This window comes from Prionailurus viverrinus, unplaced genomic scaffold (assembly GCF_022837055.1).
Source record: "Prionailurus viverrinus isolate Anna unplaced genomic scaffold, UM_Priviv_1.0 scaffold_38, whole genome shotgun sequence".
NCBI lineage: Eukaryota > Metazoa > Chordata > Mammalia > Carnivora > Felidae > Prionailurus > Prionailurus viverrinus.
In genome coordinates, this window is record NW_025927606.1 from 583,964 (window position 1) to 601,441 (window position 17,478).

The following is a 17,478-nucleotide window of genomic DNA, read 5'->3' on the forward strand; positions in this document are numbered from 1 at the left end:
GGGGGTTGCTAAGAAGCTCTTACGTTACCAAAAGGAGAACCACAAAGGGTCCATTTCCTGAGTTCTCTACCCAAGTTAAAACCTAGGATATTCAGGTCAGCCGGCTCGCCCAGCTGGGGTTAGGCCAGAGACCCGGGGCGAGAGTCAGAGGACCGCCTCGCCTCTCCCTGCCCTCCTTTTTGGGAGTTGAAACCAGCGTGTCCCCTTACTTCTCCAAGGCCAGCTAGACAGTGAGTTCGTTACCGTGGAGAGAAGACCCAGCCTTGAGGTTTGCTCCTCCACGGACTGCGTTCTGTGGGTCGCTCGTCCCGCAGAGCGCCTGCCGTCGCAGGCTCTTGATGCGACGAGGACAGCGTTCACACCGTGAACGGGTCTGTAAGCGGCTTCATCTCACCGCGGTGACCGCAGCCGCAAGTCAAGGCCGCCAGCTGCGCACCTGGCCTTCCTGCACGTCCCAGCTTCCTAACTGGTTGGCTTTTATTTAGGGGGGACCCAGGTGGACCCGTGAGGCTAGATCAGCTTTATTACCAAATTACCTAAAACCGCAGACGCCTGGGCAGCCACGGGGGTGGCCGTGGGGGTGGCGCGAGCCCTTTGCCCAGAACAGTGGGGAAGCTTGGGAAGGAGGGTCTGTGGCCCAGGGGGAGGAGGCGGGAGCGGAGGGAGCCCAGCCCCAGCCTCAGGAGGGGGTGGAGCCCCCCCACCCCCCATCCCCCGGCCAGCTCAGGCTGCTGTCTTCTCTCCTTGTTCCCAGTCATGGCCCAAGCTGCCAGGTGGGGGACCCTCCCACCCCCCAGCCTTGTAGTTCTCCTGAACCATTGTTCCCATGTCCCCGCTGCCCCCCCACCCCAGACTGCCTGTAAATCATTTATTCCTCAGGACCCTTGGGGATGAGTTTCACCAAAAGGGGAATTATATTGGCTAGAGGCGCCCCTAATGGCCAACGTGTAGTGTTCAGACCTCGGGCAAAGCCACACAGGGCCACGTGTCCCATATATCCTTGTCGCCCTGTGGCTGGGAATAGGGATGTGTTGGTTCACCAAGTAGCAAATAGAGGAGTCGTTTTCAGGGTGTCCCCGTTCTGCAAATACACTCGATGCTAAGAACGTTCTCCATGGTTGGCTCCTGCGGGGTGTCATCGGTCCCCTTGTTGTCCTCGGGCCCGAGAGTCACACTCCTTGGGGAGGACGGAAGGGCCTCGTGCTCTGTTTCCTGGGTGCTGGCCTGTGTTCCCCGAGTCGACCAGAGCTCGTACGTGGAACCCCACCGAGCTGTGTCCAAGGGACTCAAGTGTCCCCAGGATTCAAGTACGGCCGTGCTGTCATTGCAGGGCTCGTGGTTACTAGTGGAAAGGGATAAACTCGTCGCTTCTGGAAGACAGGATGGTCTGGGTTTGCCCCATCTTCCTGTAACTTCCACGCACAGGCCTGTCACAGGGTGTCTGCACAGTTGGGGTCTCTCAGCCTACAGAATCCAGGGCTTCAACAAGGCAGAGTCAGAGCAGAGCCCATCGTAACCTGGAACCCTCCGGAACTGCACCTGAAGGGGTTGCACTTGAGCCAAAAGGGGCCGCCTATTAAATCCCCCTTGACCCACCGCTCAGTCCTAGAATTGGGGGACTGTCCCCGTTCCCTCCTGGGTCCTGGACATGTGCTCAGAAAAGGAGACAGGAGAAGGCACTGCGGGCGCTGTTCCCACACGTCAGCTCTGACGGGTGGGGATCTGATGTCCTCTGTGCTAGGGACCGCATTGGGCGAGGCCTCCCGCAAGCCTGGGACTGTCACTTCTGCAGACGCCTTGAGAAAGACAAGCCAAACCTTTGATTATTAGGAGATGCTAGAAATTCACACAGTAGACTCACAACCCCTTAAAATACGTAAATGTGTTAGAACACGGTCAGTCTGCCGCCTTTGTTATAAACCGTGGCCTCCGCTGGGGCTCCCGGTGACGGTTTACATGTGTGCATCGTGTTTTCTCCTTTGGCCAGCGGGTCTCCGACCTGAACTTGCCACCGCCACACCCAGACCTTGCCTTTCAGTCGCCCCAAAGTAGAGTTCAGTGCCGCGGGTGTTCTCGCTGATAAACGCAATTCTGTGTCCCATTGGGTGATGTCCTACAAACAGTATTTTAAAGCTGAGGACGTTTCAAGGGTGAAGGTCTCAGAACAGTGCTAAAATCAAAACTGTTTCCTGTGAAGAAAAAAAACATATGTCTCTATATTGCACCTCAGATTGTCAGAAGGTGGAAATGCAAATAAATTATCTTTAAAAAAAAAAAAAAAGCTGGTCTGCCTAATTTTTGTTTTCACGTATCCATGAGGACTCCTTACAGAATTGGCGATCTTTTCAGTGGCATGAGTGGCTTTTCGGAAGGAAACATTCTTTTCTGGGGTCAAATAGATGATTTCCTCGTTTACGCTGAGCACGAGCGTCTTGTCCAGACGCACGTCCGTCCCACGGAAGCACGGGAGGAGGAGCGTCCCTCTGAGGGACAGCCCATGCCTTGTCTGCGCGGGGGTCTGCTGGAGTGGCCCCCTGGACTGGACCTCAGCCCGTGCCTCCGGGATGCCTGGAACCCCTTCTAGCTGGAATCCTGATCCGGCTCTTCTGCGTAGGCTCTGGGTCTGGAGTGCTCGCTTGTCCAGCAAGAAAGCGGGACGCAGGATTAAAAATGCGAGAGAGGCTAATGTCCGGGAGGAGACAAGAGCCCCGAGTGAGGGTCCTTGCTCCGTTTTAATTAGGATCAAAAGGCTTATAAGCGTGATGGGCGTGCATAGAGAGACAGTGAAATCGGGAACATTAACCCACGGGCGTGGGGCAAAGGGGGTTTTGAAGATGTGCCAGGTAAGGGGTTTGGGTTGGGTGGGAGGTTGGCACCACCTCTGTTTATGTAAACTGGCCCAGGGGGCAGGAAAGACGGCATGCGACCTCAGGGTCAGCAAGGCACCTTTCTTTTGCTAATTAGCTTCTTCCCCTCACACTGCAGCAGCAGCAGGCCAAGGGTGGGATTCAGAGGCAAGTACGCACGGAAGGGGAAGGACCCCGTTAGGTCAGCAGAGACCCAGAAGAGCATGGGGCAGGGTGGGGTGGCCCCGGGGAAAGAGGCCAGGTCCGGTTCAACCTCCCCACCAACCGCTAAATCATTCTTTGAGCCTTGCTTTCTTCATCTATAAAATGGGAAGGAACTATCAGCTCTCCTGGGTGGTCCTGTGAGAACCAAAGGTGATGTGCACAAGGCCGTCCTTCCCTTTGCTACCCCCACGGGGAAACGAACCCAGGGAGAGGTGCCTCCGGAGGGCTCCCACCTGATAAAGACAGAAACAAGACCAACCGTTCCCGTCGAAATTTTGTAGGATTAAATTTACAACGCGTGCGCCAAAACTCACACAACTAAATACACAATTTAAACAGTGAAGCTTGCGAATGGTGTTTCTGTGGGTTGTAGCCTCTCTCCCTCGGACCTCAGCGACGCATTTGAGGGAGAACCCCTCTGTATTCTGGATGGAGATGCCACCGAATTGACGAACCGTTTAAGGAAACCAAGTAGATGTTCAAATTTATCCGGTTGAATTTTGTGTTTAACAGAAGCCTCCCTGAGCCTCACCCCCCAGTGAGTGGCAGCGTCATCGGCGTTGTTTTGGGATTTAGCCATTCTGAAAGGTGTGCAGGGCTAGGTCACTGAGGTTTTGGTTTGTAATTCCCTAAGGATACATGGCTTGGAGCTATGTTTGTGTGACTAGTGATGATGTGTCTTCTCTGCTGAGGTGTCTGTTCAGACCTTTACCTGTTTTTAGTGGGGTTGGTTGTCTTATCGTTGAGTTACGAGGGTTCTTCGTATATTTTGACTACAAACCCTTTGTTGATACGGGCTTTGCCAATATTTTCTCCCAGTCTTGCCTTCTGGGTCCCCGAACAAGGTCTTTCACGGAATGGAAAGCTTCATTTTGAAAAGTACACTTTACTGCTTTTTGTGCGGGGGTGGGTAGTCTTTTGGTGTCTTGTGGGAGACTCATCACCAAACCCAAGGTCATGTAGATTTTCTTCTGTGTTTATTCTAGAGTTTTTGCAGATTTGCATCTGAAATTCATCTGCGGACAGTTGTGAGTGCGTTTTGGTGTACGTAGTCATGTCTGCGGCTGCATTCATTTCATTCCGTGCAGTTTCCAACGAATTGTTCCTTAACGACCTTTGGCTAAGAGGCGGGATGGGTGGCTCCGTTCAGTGTGACTTTCAACGCGATAAGGGATCCGGCGGGCGCCCTGGCCGCCCTCGACCGGCGGCCGGACGACCCGCACTGCCCCCGAGGGCCGACAGGGGGCGGCCGCCGCACCCCGCGCATGCGTGTTCCCGGCCCCGCCCCGTCTCCGCGTGCCTGCTGACCCGAGCGAGCTGGGTCGCCCTGACGCCCACCGGGGAGGCGCGTTTGGGACAGTGCGGGCCGCGTCCACGACCTCGAGCCCCAATGTGGAGGTGCCCCGGGGCTTCCTGGCTTCGTGTGTCGGGTGGATGCTGGCAGGAGCTGGGGAAGGAGGAGGCGAGGCCGCGAGAGGAGGAGGTGAGCGTGCGGGAGCAGGGGGTGAGGATGCGGGAGGAGGGGGAGTTGAAGACACAGCGGCGGCGGAGAGGTGAGGCTTGGAAGGCCGCAGTGGGCCCGGTGGGCTCAGTAGTGGGCGGCGGGCGTGGGTGTCCGGCGTGGCTCTGGTGAGGGCGGCCGCCAGGGGTGGCGCCGTGCTTGGCGGGTCCCCCCGGTGGCCTCCCCCTGCCACCCGCGCCACCCCTCCGCAGGGGCCGCAGATGTGCGTGTGGTTGGGTGGCGGGAGCCTGTCGCCTCCGGCTCGTTGGTCTTTCCCCCTCTGCTTTGGCCGTGGGGGCAAACGCACGCGGCTGGGTTGTGTGTTCTTGGACTTGGGTCGGGGCCGCCGTGAGTCTGGCCGACCTGGGGCAGCGTGGGTGCGGGCAGGAGGGACTCCTGCGCCCCCGAGCACCACGTGTGCGTCCTCGTCGGGTCTGGCAGTTTGCGGGGAGGCCCTCTGGCCCGCGTGGCTCAACTGAAAGGCCAGGGCTTCCACTCGGACCCTGTGAGCTCTGGCTGCCGTGGCCACCCCCCGCCCCCCGGGCCCTGCCGCTCGGCTCCCCCAAAGTCCCACTGTCCCCAGGCAGCGGCCCCTCTCTGCCCAGGCGTGAACGAGGCTCCCACTCACCGGGTCAGTCCTTCCCCCCCTGCCCGGAAGCCGTCCGGCACCTTCTCCCCCTGTGGGCACCTGCACCAGTTGCCCTGGCGAGCAGCGGGTGAGTTCGCTTTCCATCAGGAGGAGAGAAAAAGCAAAAACACGCCCAGAGAGGGGGACCCTGGAAATCCAGGGGTGCCCGAGAGCCGCCACAAGTCGCTCTGTCCACCCCACCGCCCACCTGTGCCTCTGGGGCCCAGAAAGAGAGCCGCTCTTCCCAAGTGGCCGAAAAATCCAGACCTTCGTTTTCAGAGAGGGTGGCGAGGCAGGCCGGGGCTTTAGTCCAACCCTGGAATCAGGAACCACCCGTCCCTTCGGTGCTCCGGGGCCAGAGCGGGAAGGGGCGGGCACGGACAGCGGGCCAGGTCACCAAACAGGGCCATATTTCTTCGGAAACTGTCGGTGGGGTCGGGACACGGACGAGGTTAAAGAAGACGGACATTCGTGTGTGTGTGGTGCCCACGTGAGCATATAAACGTAGGAGATGTATGGCTCTATGACGTGACTACGTGCGACTTACAGTACGATCTCCGAGGTGTTGGTTTATAAATTATTACATAGAAAGTGTAGAATGTTGTAGTTAGTAGAAAAAGTTTTTAGGCTTATTTTTGGGAGAGACAGAGACAGTGCAAGCGGGGGAGGGGCGGAGAGAGAGAGAGAATCCCAGGCAGGCTCCAGGCTGCCAGGGCAGAGCCCCGTGTGGGGCTCGAACCCACAAGGCCGCGAGATCATGCCCCGAACTGAGGCCAAGAGTCAGATGCTCAACCGACTAAGCCACCCGGGTGCCCCTAGGATGTTTTGGTGATTTTTGGAATGAGCGTTCTCCCTGGTAGAATCAGGGTGGGCTTCCCTGAGGAGGTGCCAGGGCGCTGGATTGGGGGTCACAAAAATCAGTGTGCTGAGGGTGCGAATCCTGCAACAATCCCCTGAAAGTCTTCTGTCCCCCACTTTGTTGATGAGAGAATCATGGGGCTCACTCCCTTCCTCACCTTTGCCACCCTCCACTTCCCTTGTCTTCTGTGATGAGTCCCTGGTTCCCAAGGGCATCCCTGCGCATCGTGTCCACGTGTCAGGGGTGACTCGTGGCCCCGCAGACCCGTATGTGGAAATGCTGACTCCCAGTGCCTCAGAATGTGGCCTTCTTTGGAAATAGCGTCTTTGTAGATACGACTAGTTAGGATGAGGTCACGCTGGGTAGGTGGATCCCTGTGCCGGTAAGACTGGTGTCTTTACAAAAAGAGGGAGTTTGGACACAGATCCACACACACACACGCAGGGAGAAGGCCAGGTGAGGGTGGAGACAAAGGTCAGGGTGCCGTGTATAAGCCAAGGGACCCCAGAGATGGCCAGTGGCCACCAGAGGCTGGGGGAGAGGCCTGGAGCCCACCCTGCCCACCTCTGGCTCTCGACTTCAGGCCTCTGGAGCCTCGAGAGAGTGAATTCCTGTTGTGTGAGCCCCGAGTTTGTGGCGCTCTGTGACCACAGCCCTGGAGGCCAGTCCGCCGCGCTCTCAACATTAAACCCACTCTCGGGTGTAAACACCCGAGTCCCCGGGCTCACAAGGTGGGAAAGGAGACCCAGCACGATTCAGGTTAAGGGGCACCCCACGTTTATTGAGCACCTGCTCCGTACCCGGCACCGTGCTGGGCACAGCGATCCCCAGAGTGACCTCTGAGGTCGGCGAGATTGCCCCGTTGTGCAGATGAGGAAACTGAGGCTCAGAGGACACGGGCCTTACCCAGAGCCCCCCAGCCCGCCCTAGCCCTGAGCATCCAGGGTCAGCCCCCGTTTTCCCGACTGGGGAGTTCTGGTCCTATTGATGGAGCGCCCGCCCCCGTCCTCTGAGGTCTTCCTCGGCAGAAGCTTCCATAGTCGCCTCGTCTTCTCTTCTCTCGCCCCGTAGGGCCGTCTGAGCGCTCTAAATGATAACAAGCGGGAATGATGAGGGCAGGGACAGGTACTGAGCCCTTTCTAAGGGCTTCGTGCAGGTTTGTTCACCTGACGCTCCCCATGATCCCACAGGGGGATACTGCTATTCGCCCTGCTTTGCAGGCAAGGCATCTAAAGCACAGAAAGGTTAAGGACCTGTCCTGAGGTCACACAGCTTGGGCGCAGTGAGTTTGTGCCCAAGTAGCCGGGGCCGTACTTACTTGCTTCACTGCCGTTAGGATTAGTCAGAAAGCCACGAGACGCTCCCTGCCCCCTCGACTGTGGGACGCGGCCCCCACTTGTCCCCCACCCACTGGGTGACTAACCCTACCCTGATTGGTACCAGGCTGCTCCTTTATGTTACTCGGGTGAGCACGGAGGGGTTGTCCTGTAGAACCAGAAATGTGCTTTGCCGCGCTCGTTGGGTGTCCTGGAGTATAGGTACCTTATGACTTCCCTCAAATCTGAGAAATTCAGGCTTCTGACACCCGTGGGCCCCAGGGCACAGGAGCCACCCGTGCGGAGCCCTCGCCTCTCGAGCCGCCACGCTTCAGGACGCCTCTAGGGGCACTCAGGACAGGCGCCGGCGGCACAGGGCCCGTTTATGTGTTGATGTGATTTCACTTCCAGGCCGGTCCAGGCCAGACCCCGGGGGAGGGCTGCACGCTCCCCAAGCTGTGCCGCCTTCTCAGGATCTCCCGCAGACCCCGTTCTCAGACGGCCTCCCCTTTGTCGCGGGATTGACGGCCCCACCCCCAGCGCTCACCTGGCCAGTGAGAGACCACGGGACAGCCGGGGGGGAGACGGTGTCCGTGAGTGGCCGAGCATTGCGATGTCCGTAGAGCCCGTGCATCTTGGCTCGAAAATCCTGCCGGGAGAGACCGGGATGAGTGGGGTGGGGGTGGGGAGAAGGTGCACGGCCGGCACCACCCCCACCTGTGCTGTAATCTATAGTAGTGCTACCACCCCATTTTACAGATGGGGACACTGAGGCCCAGAGAGGCCAGGTAGTCACACAGGAAATGAGAGATTGCTCTTTCCCCTAGAAGAACGTCACAGAGGTGAGCGAAGGTACCCGAGCCCGTTCAAGTCTGCATATAACCTCGTATGGTGGTTTCCAAGCTTCCCGCAAATTCCTTGACCCGTCACCCATCGGGAGCCGGGATAGGATTCTCCTCCCGTTGAATGTGTCCTCAGTGACGGACTCACGTCCAACAAATAGGCTGTGGCAGGAGTGACACGTGAAAGGTGGTACCTATTCCGCCTGCCTCTGTCACGGGATGCTCGCTTCCGACCCGCTGCCGGGCCTCCTGGAGAGGCCGCGGGCAGGGTAGGCCCTGCAGTCCCCACTGAGGACGCAGGCGGGTCGGGCTTTGCGGCATGCGGCTCAGGCCGTAGCCCTGGGCCCCGAGCGCGGAAGAACCCTATGTTCTGTCTGACACGCTGCTGTCACCGTCTTCAAATTCTTTTTTTTTTTTTTTTTTTTTTAATTTTTAACGTTTTTATTCATTTTTGAGAGACAGAGAGCACTAGCGGGGGAGGGGCAGAGCGAGAGGGAGACCCAGAACCCGAAGCAGGCCCCGGGCTCCGAGCCGTCAGCACAGAGCCCGACGCGGGGCTCTCGAACCCACGAATCGCGAGATCGTGACCCGAGCCGAAGTCGGATGCTCCGCCGACTGAGCCACCCGGGCGCCCCTTGAAACGGCTTAATAATTGTTGAACGAAGGGCCCACGGTTTCATTCTGCACTGAGCTCTGCAAACCAAGAGGCCTGTCCTATACCCGGATAATAGCCATCATCGCCAGATACGGTGCGGAAGCCTTTGAGGTGACTCCGGCCCCAGCTACCAACTGACTGAAAACCCGGGAAAGACCCGCCCGAGACCGTCCAGCTGAGCCCACAGAAGATAATCACAGCAAGTGGTAGCCGTTTTCCAGCACTGGGTGTGGTCTGGTGTTTTCTAGATAAGTCCGCTCTTGATTTCCATCAGATCAGATAGGGATAATGCGCATTTTGTCTGCATCCAAACTACAGCAGGCAGGCATCAGCCCAGGCAGGCATCAGCCCGGGATGCTCTTTGTCGTTGTTGATTCATGTGTCTGGTTTTTTTTTTAATTTTATTTATTGTTTATCTTGAAAGAGAGGGAATCTCAAGCAGGCCCCGTGCTGTCGGAGCAGAATTTGAGGTGGGGCCCAATCTCACAACTGTGAGATCATGACCTGAGTCAAAATCAAGTCAGACATTCAACTGACCGAGCCACCCAGGCACCCCTCGTGTGTTTGTTTAAAAAAATTTTTGTCAGGGGCGCCTGGGCGGCTCAGTCAGTTAAATGTCTGACTACAGCTCAGGTTATGATCTCGTGGTTCGTGAGTTCGAGCCCCACATCAGGCTCCGGGCCGTGGAGCCTGCTTTGGATTCAATGTCCCCCTCTCTCTCTCTGTCCCTCCCCTGCTCTCTCTCCCTCTCTCAGAAAATGAATAAAACATTTAAATTTTTTTTTAAATTTTTTTAAAGCTTATTCATTTATTTTTGAGAGAGAGGGATAGTGTGCTGAGCAGGGGGAGGGGCAGAGAGAGAGGGAGGGAGAGAACCCCAAGCAGGACCCATGCTATCAGCACACAGCCCAACGCAGGGCTCCAGCCCATGAAGCCATGAGATCGTGGCCTGAGCCGAAATCAGACGCTTAACAAACGACCGAGCCACCCAGGCGACCCAGGATTCATCAGAGTGAGTCTTCAAAATTATAACCATTGCAAAATGTTGCCGATGAAAACTGCTTCTGAATCGAGACAACTGAAAATCAAATTCAGCCCCACACCATCAGATAGAAAATGGAGCATTTGTGATGTGTACCTCGAGGTCTCTCTCCGGGTTGTAGTTCTCCAGGGTCTGGAAGGCGCTGGAATATACCTCCACCGCTTTGGCATGTAAGACCATCTCAATAGTGACAAAGTCAGAAAAAATTTTCTGTGGGGAGAGCAGGCGGAATCTCATAAACCACATTCTCAAAGCCCTGGGGCCATCTTGAATGGGGGGGGGGGGGACTGGGGGTGGGGACTGTTACTTGCCCTTATGGGGCAGGTCCAAGGCCAACGTTACTTTTGTTTTTGCGGAACAGACAATACGTTCCCATTCAAAAGCTGCCTCGCCCAGGAATTGTTCCGGAAACACAGAGGGCGTGTTTCTGGTGACTCTCTAAGGGGCACGCTTTGCTCTGCCCTGTCACCTGGGCTCATCTGCACAGCCTTTGCTTCTGAGGACAGGTGTTTGCAGCTTGATGGCTACAAAACCTTTGGCCTCTGTCACCCACGGGCCGTGAGTGGATCTTCCGGGAGAGACCTCACAACCTGACGAGCCAGCTCGCCAAAACGTAATTTTGTGATAGAGATATTGATTTCTCTAGATCAGATGGTTCGGCTCAGCTCAACAAGTTCTAACAGTTCCCACTGCATGCCCAGCCCCAGTGGGGGCTCCTACTGTGTGCCAGGCTTCACCTAAGGTCCTCCTGTGTGCCAGGACTCACATAAGCTCCTACTGTGTGCCAAGACTCACATAAGCGCCTCCTTTGTGCCAGGCCTCACATAAGCGCCTCCTGTGTGCCAGGACTCACATAAGCGCCTCCTGTGTGCCAGGACTCACATAAGCTCCTGTTATGTGCCGGGCCTCACATAAGCTCCTACTGTGTGCCGGGCTTCACATAAGCTCCTCCTGTGTGCCAGGCCTCACATAAGCTCCTACTGTGTGCCAGGCCTCACATAAGCTCCTCCTGTGTGCCAGGCCTCACATAAGCTCCTACTCTGTGCCAGGACTTACATAAGCACCTCCTGTGTGCCAGGCCTCGCATAAGCGCCTCCTGTGTGCCAGGCCTCACATAAGCTCCTACTGTGTGCCAGGCCTCACATAAGCGCCTCCTGTGTGCCAGGCCTCACATAAGCTCCTACTCTGTGCCAGCACTCACATAAGCTCCTACTGTGTGCCAGGCCTCACATAAGCGCCTCCTGTGTGCCAGGCCTCACATAAGCGCCTCCTGTGTGCCAGGCCTCACATAAGCTCCTACTGTGCGTCAGCTTAGGAGGAGAGGCTCCTACTCTCCTTTGGGCCCCAGCAGGACACGGGCTCGGTGTTGGGGGAGGAGTGGGCAGTTTGGAAACACACCACATCACACAAACATTGCAGTGCCTGCTGGGGGGGACAGGCTCAGAGGAAGTCCCCAAGCGAGCACAGGAGGGGAGAGGGGCCAAGGCCAAGGTGGTGATGGGGATACGTGCGTCCCGTCTCCTTCCTTCTGCCCCTGGGAGGCTGGCCTGGTGGTCACCTTCTGCCACTTACTGGCGTGTGGCCTCTCTGACCCTCAGTGACTTCATCTGCACGGTAGGGACACATGCGGTCCCAATTCACCAAGCCCTGTGAGTCAGTATGGCAGTTGCGTCCCTGTCCCCGAATCACCACCAGCTCCACCGGGGACTTGGTCAGAAATGCGGACTCTGCAGCCCAACCAGGTGGGCCGGTCGCCAGGTGATCTGCGTGTGAGACAGCCCTCCAGATTTCTGACGCACGCCCAGCGGTGTGGACCCCGGGACGAAAGCATCACTCACGTGCTCTCACAGGAGGCAGAGAGCTCTTTTGTCCATGTGATCATTGTATATACAGAAACATGACCTAACCCTGGTACAGTGGTAATCATCCTTGCCAGTTCTGAGGGGTTTTTTGTTTGTTTGTTTCTTGTTTTTCTCTTGCGGAACTGGGAGCGCTTTTTAGGGGATGGTCTGGATAAGTGCCTCTTACAAACTTAATCCCCAAAGTTCAAAGGATGCCCGCTTTCAACTGCGTGCGTTTGTTGGCCCCTAACTGTGGAGCCCAAGCCTCTTGTGCTCAACTCTTGCTGGCACCCTGCGGGCCTCATAAACAGCAGATGCCTGATGGTGGCCTGCTGGTGACTTCGGGTCCTGCCTGCCGCACAGAGGCGGAGCACCAGCGACCATCACCCCTCCCGCTTGTGTGTTGTTTGTTCATCTCCCAAACGTTCACTGAGTACTGCTAAGTGCCAGGCCCTGGACCCTGTGCAGGGACCCGGCAGGGGGACACGACAGCCAGGCGCCGTGCCGTGCCCCACGTGTGCGTGCCCTGTGGCGCACAGCGTCGGGGGGCAGGCATGGAACAGCAAGTTGCCCCCACGCTCTCCACTCCCTAACAAATGGCGTGCGTCATGGGTCTTCCCCAGGGTGGCAACCTCATGAGGACAGGGGCCTTCCTTTTCTGGCTATGGTGTCCCGGCACCAGGCACAGCGCCTGGCACGTAGTAGGTGTGTATTTAACATGTGTTGGATTAATGAGGGAATTAAAAATACAATTAACCTATCCGCCGCACCCTGGGATAACTGACCCCAGAGGGAGCAGAGCAGTGAATCGACATCAGGACTGGGCTGGGGGTGCAGGTGAGTTTCCCTGGAGATGAGGGGGTGTCACCTTGATGCAGAGTAAGGGCTAAGCCTTCCTGGCAGAGGGGCACAGCCTGTGCAAAGGCACTGGGGTGCGTCGGGGGTTTGGCGCCCTTGCGCTTGGAGTGATGCGTCCACGATAAGGCTGGGCTGGGGCTTCCGGAGGCTTGGGGAGGATTTCCGCCTTTATCTTTAGAATCAGGGAAGCTGTGGGAGGGCATTAAACCCAGGCGTGACAAGTTACAGCTGCCTTTTGTGAGGTCCCCGGGGCTGCAACTTGGGAAATGGACTGGATGGGGGATCGAGAGTGGGTGCAGGGACCTCTGTGACCAGCCGGGGCTCTGGGCCCAGGAGTCTGGGTTGCAGTGCCGGCGGCAGGGGTGCGTGAGGAGGAAGCTCCCGTGCCCAGCCCCCTGCGCCTAACCATGGCTGGCTCAGCGGAGGGTGAGGAAAGGAGGAGGGAGTGAGGGCAGAGGCTGCGGGTCCCTCCGTGGCGAGGAGGGGGTTGGGGGGACGGAGTCTGCCAAACTGGCCTGGCGGGGAGCCGGGCCTGGGTGCTCAGGGGCGGGGCTGTGAGCGCTGAGCGGCTAGATCAGGCCAGGATTAATCGTCCTGGGAGCCGGGGCTCTGAGAGCCGTCTGGGCAACGGGTGTTCGCCCATGCTCACGTACACGCATCCGCTCTCACACACACGTGCACACGCACACTCCCGCAGACATGCACGGGCACACACACACACACCTAGAGGCCAGAGCACGTCACCACAGGGCGACCACCGCTACCTGAAGATCTGTGAGCTTCCGCTTCTGGAAGGCTTCAATCATCTCCCCCAGCTGGTGGGTGGTGTGGCTGGCATCTGCCGAGGCCCTCTGCACGCTGGTCTCTGCCTGGCTCCAGAGGTAGGAAGTGTCACGGGGTGGTTCTGGCCTTTGGACTATTCTGGATCATTTTCAGGTCTTCCTCTGGGTCAGCTCCCTGTCTCATGGACGCCTCTCGCCAGTTTGGTCATCGGAGGAAAGGCCGAGTGCGACCGTGGTGAAAGGGGCAGGCGCTGCTCAGACAGACCTGCTGACTAGCTGCGTGACCCCGGGCAAGTCACTAGACCTCTCTGAGCCTCACTTTCTCTGCCTGTAACGGGGGACGGTGATCACAGCGGCTTTGCATTAAACGGGGGGCACCTGCCGAGCTATCGTAACAGGTGCTGCACTGTCGATGATACTTAATTCCCGCACGTGGAACGTTCTTTAGGTAATTAGCTAATTCGTATGACCCGGTCCCACGCCGGGCACGTGCAGACCTGGGTGTTGGTGCCAGGCACCCTCGGAGTGGAGTTCCACGCCTGCCCCTTACCTCCCTGGTGTGACCTAAGGCAGGTCACGTCTTTCGGCCTCGGCTTCCTCATCTAGATGATGGCAGTGGGGCTACAAGGTAGAAGTGCCCCCAGCCCACTGCTGGCCCCGCACCTCTGACTCGCATCCTGAGCCCAGGGCTGTGCACGCACCTGCGCAGGTAAAGGTTCACCTGGCTCTTTGGGGAGGTCCTCCGTCACCTGCACGGGGCTCGGCCTTGCCCAGACACACGCGGGGCACTCACCTGGGACTGGGGAGGGTGCTGTTAAGGAGCCAGGTGAATCGGCAGCCCCTGCCCAGGGGACGCCTGTGACCGACGCCCCGTGTGGCCCGGCAGCCTCGGGCCCACAGCCCAGGGAAGGATACAATCGTTAGCCGATCCGACGGTGACTTCTGCCTCAGTCTCCCCAGCTTTGCCAGTTGCTTGATCTCGTTCTTCTGGACTTGCTTTAGCTTCTTGATCTCGGCCTAAAGGAGGGAGGAGGGCTGCGTCTTGCATGTCCAGATGGGCCACTCCCGGTCGGGCGGTCCCCCCTCCCCCCAGCTTACCCGCGTCTGCTTGATGTGGGCCCCGTAGAGTTTCAGGGGGCTGATGACCTTGGTCTCCAGCCTCTCGACCTGGGGGAGTGTGGTCAGGCAGAGAGTCAGAGCGGACAGAACCGGGGAGGCTCGGCGGCTGCACGGATAGAGCGCCGCGGGCACGCCCTGGGTGGGCGCGTGGCAGGAGCCCGTGGGGGGCTGTGGACGCCCGGGACGCGGCCCCTCGTCCCTTAGGGTTGTGAGTGCCGCCTGAGCTCAGGGCTCGACCTCCCAAAGGCTCCGGCAGCACATTTCATCCCACGAGCCTTGTTTCCTCACCTGTGGAATGGTTATAATGACTGTGCCCACTGAGGGTTTCGTGACAGTTCACTGGGACCCGTGGCTCTTTCAGTTCTCCAGCCTGCCTCACCATCTCTCGCGGGGAGCCCAGAAGAGCAGGGGATTCAGACCCGACTGAGCCAAGTGCGCTGTGCAGCCCCCGAGGGCACAGCATGGTCTTGGGGTGGATGCCTCACAGCCCCGAGTCAGTGCCTAACTGCCAGGTGAAGGAGTCCCCCGACCCCTTCCCCCCCAGGCTCCTTAAGACCCTGATTGCCAGGCACCGCCCCCAGGGGTGCTGACTCAGCAGGTTCTCAGTGAGGCCCAGGAACCTGCATTTCTAGCAGATTCCCGGGTGAGGCCGATGCCTTGACGCCCAGTGGCCTGAAAATCTGGCCTGCCGGATGGGAGTCCCATCTTAGAATCCCCCCATGCCCGTTCCTTTTCCTTATCCTGTGGGATAAACACAAATCTAGAAGAAAAGATACACATGTTTTCCCAGGAGTCCAAAGGCAGAGGGACTTTGCTCCTCGCTTTCCTTCCAGCATTTTCTTTTTAGAAAACCTGCGATGAGAAATCCTTTCTCTGTCCCTTTGGGACGTATGTAAACCTTTTTAGAAGCATCGCAGCGCGGCTCCGGCCCTCAGACCTGACCCCCCCCCCCTCCCCCCCGCGAGGGATCCCGCCGGGGCCACCCCGCCTACCTCGGCCTGCCGGTAATCCTGGACTTTGGCCAGGTCCTCGGCGAAGCTCCTCAAGGTGGCCCGCATCTCGGGGTGCTCGGTGTTGGCGAAGTCGGTGAGCTGTTTGACCAGCCGGTCGGCCTTGTCCCGCACCTGGGCCGTCTTGCGGGTGTAGGCAGCCAGCATCGAGCAGAACTGGCCCAAGTGCTTCTCGGCGTTGGTCACCGTGTCCTCCATCACCCTCACCTGGCTGTCCCTGGGGAGGTGGGGCCCGAGAGGCCGTTCTGGACCCCGGTCGGGACAGCCACGCAGGGTCGCCCGCCTGCCACCCTGTGTCCGGTCAGGCGCCTGGTCCCTCCCTCCCGGTTCCGTCGAGGCGGATTCGGGAGACCGGCCAGGCGGCAGGGCTGGTCAAGCGGCCGGCAGGAATGCAAAGGCTGCTTTGGCTCCAAATCCAGTCTTACCCTCCCTGGGACCCTGAGTGGGGCTTTCCTATTCCTGGCAGAGTTCTTCTTCTTCTCTTCCTAGCTGCGATGGCCCCTTCCTCCAAATCCCCTGAGTTTGCCTTTCCCCCCCGCTGTGGAAATTCTCTCCTCTCTCCGAACCCTGAAGGTTTTTGTTTTTTTAAAAATGAATAAACTTTAGGGGCGCCTGGGTGGCTCAGTCGGTTGAGCGTCTGACTTTGGCTCAGGTCATGATCTCACGGTTCGTGAGTTCGAGCCCCATGTCCAGCTCTGGGCTGACGGCTCGGAGCCTGGAGCCTGCTTCTGAGTCTGTGTCTCCCTCTCTCTCTCTGCCCCTCCCCTGCTCACGCTCCATCTCTCTGTCTCTCTCAAAAATAAACATTAAAAAAAGAATAAACCTTTTTAGGGGGCCAGTTTCAGGTTTGCAGGAAAACGAAGTGGAAAGTGTAGAGAGTTCCCTTGTTTCCTGTGCTCGGAGCACACACAGTTTCCCCCGTTATTAACGGGGCCGCGTTTTTAAAGAAGTTCACTGGGTGGTCCCGAGGCAGCCTGGAGGGTGTGACCCTCAGAGCAACCAGGCATCAAAACGAATGGGCAAGGGCCAGGCGAGCTGCAGGAGAGCATCAGTAGAATCTGGCCAGAGGAGTGCGGTCAGGGACGACCCCACAGGGGGATGTTGTCTGCTGGGCTCTGAGTCTCGAAGGGAGATGTTCCAAGTGGACATGGGTGAGGGAGAGAGGGCTTGGACCCTGTGAATTTGGCTTCCCCGGGGCTGTGGACAGTAATGCTGGAGAAGCAGAGGCCAGCTTCTGGAAGCCTCCCCGGTCTGGAGCCCCGTCTTCCCCTGACCTCGAGGCGGGGTCGTGTGGGAGGGAGAGCGCCCCTTACCGCTGCCTGCCCCCAGCAGTCCTGGCCGCCCCCATCCCTCTCGGTGCATTAGGCCCCCGAGCCCTACTGCCCCCTCCCTCCCGGCCGAGGCCGGCGCAGAGCCGCTCACCTGGAGAGAACGACGCTCATTGTGACCAGAGGCACCAGCTGTTCTGGGCTAAGGGAATAGGGACAGGGCCCCGGGGGTCCCTGGGGGAAGCCGGCAGGGCTGGGCGCAGCTGCGCCGTCTCGGCTCAAAGGACGCTGCCACCTGGTCGCCGGGCAACGTGGCCACCCACAGCTACCCTGGGAGGAGCCCCAGCTGCTTGCCTGGCAACCTGTCCCCGGGCCAGCCCCGCCCAGCCTTGCATCAGCTGGGGGGAGGCGTCTCAGGGAGCCCCCACTCCTCGTCTGAAGGTGGGGGTTCCCCGAGAGGCAGCAGGGACTGGAGGTAGGGCAGCTTGCCGTGCCTCAGCCCCTGCTGGCCCAGGGCCCTTCCTAGCCACGAGGGGTGGCCACCCAGCCTTCCCCAAAGTCTGCGAGTGGCCGGCAGGGTCCTAAGAGGGACCAAGAGGCTCAAGAGGGGTGTGTGGGAAAACACAGTCGGCCTGGGGGGGTCCCGGAGCCTTGTCGCTGAACGGAGGGGGTAGGACACCAGCCCA

At 58.6% G+C, this 17,478-nt stretch overlaps 1 protein-coding gene across 1 annotated transcript; it reads right to left on the reverse strand.

Annotated features, from left to right (window-relative positions):
* Positions 1 to 7,040: 7,040 nt before the first annotated feature.
* CIBAR2 (CBY1 interacting BAR domain containing 2) lies at positions 7,041 to 16,966 on the reverse strand. The gene is made up of 9 exons (XM_047846310.1): positions 16,947 to 16,966; positions 15,507 to 15,741; positions 14,494 to 14,562; positions 14,311 to 14,412; positions 14,059 to 14,060; positions 13,378 to 13,486; positions 10,011 to 10,124; positions 7,923 to 8,024; positions 7,041 to 7,145 (listed from the first exon to the last, which is right to left on the reverse strand). Exons 1-9 carry the CDS (start codon positions 16,964 to 16,966, stop codon positions 7,041 to 7,043), a joined length of 858 nt encoding a protein of 285 aa, XP_047702266.1.
* Positions 16,967 to 17,478: the final 512 nt, after the last annotated feature.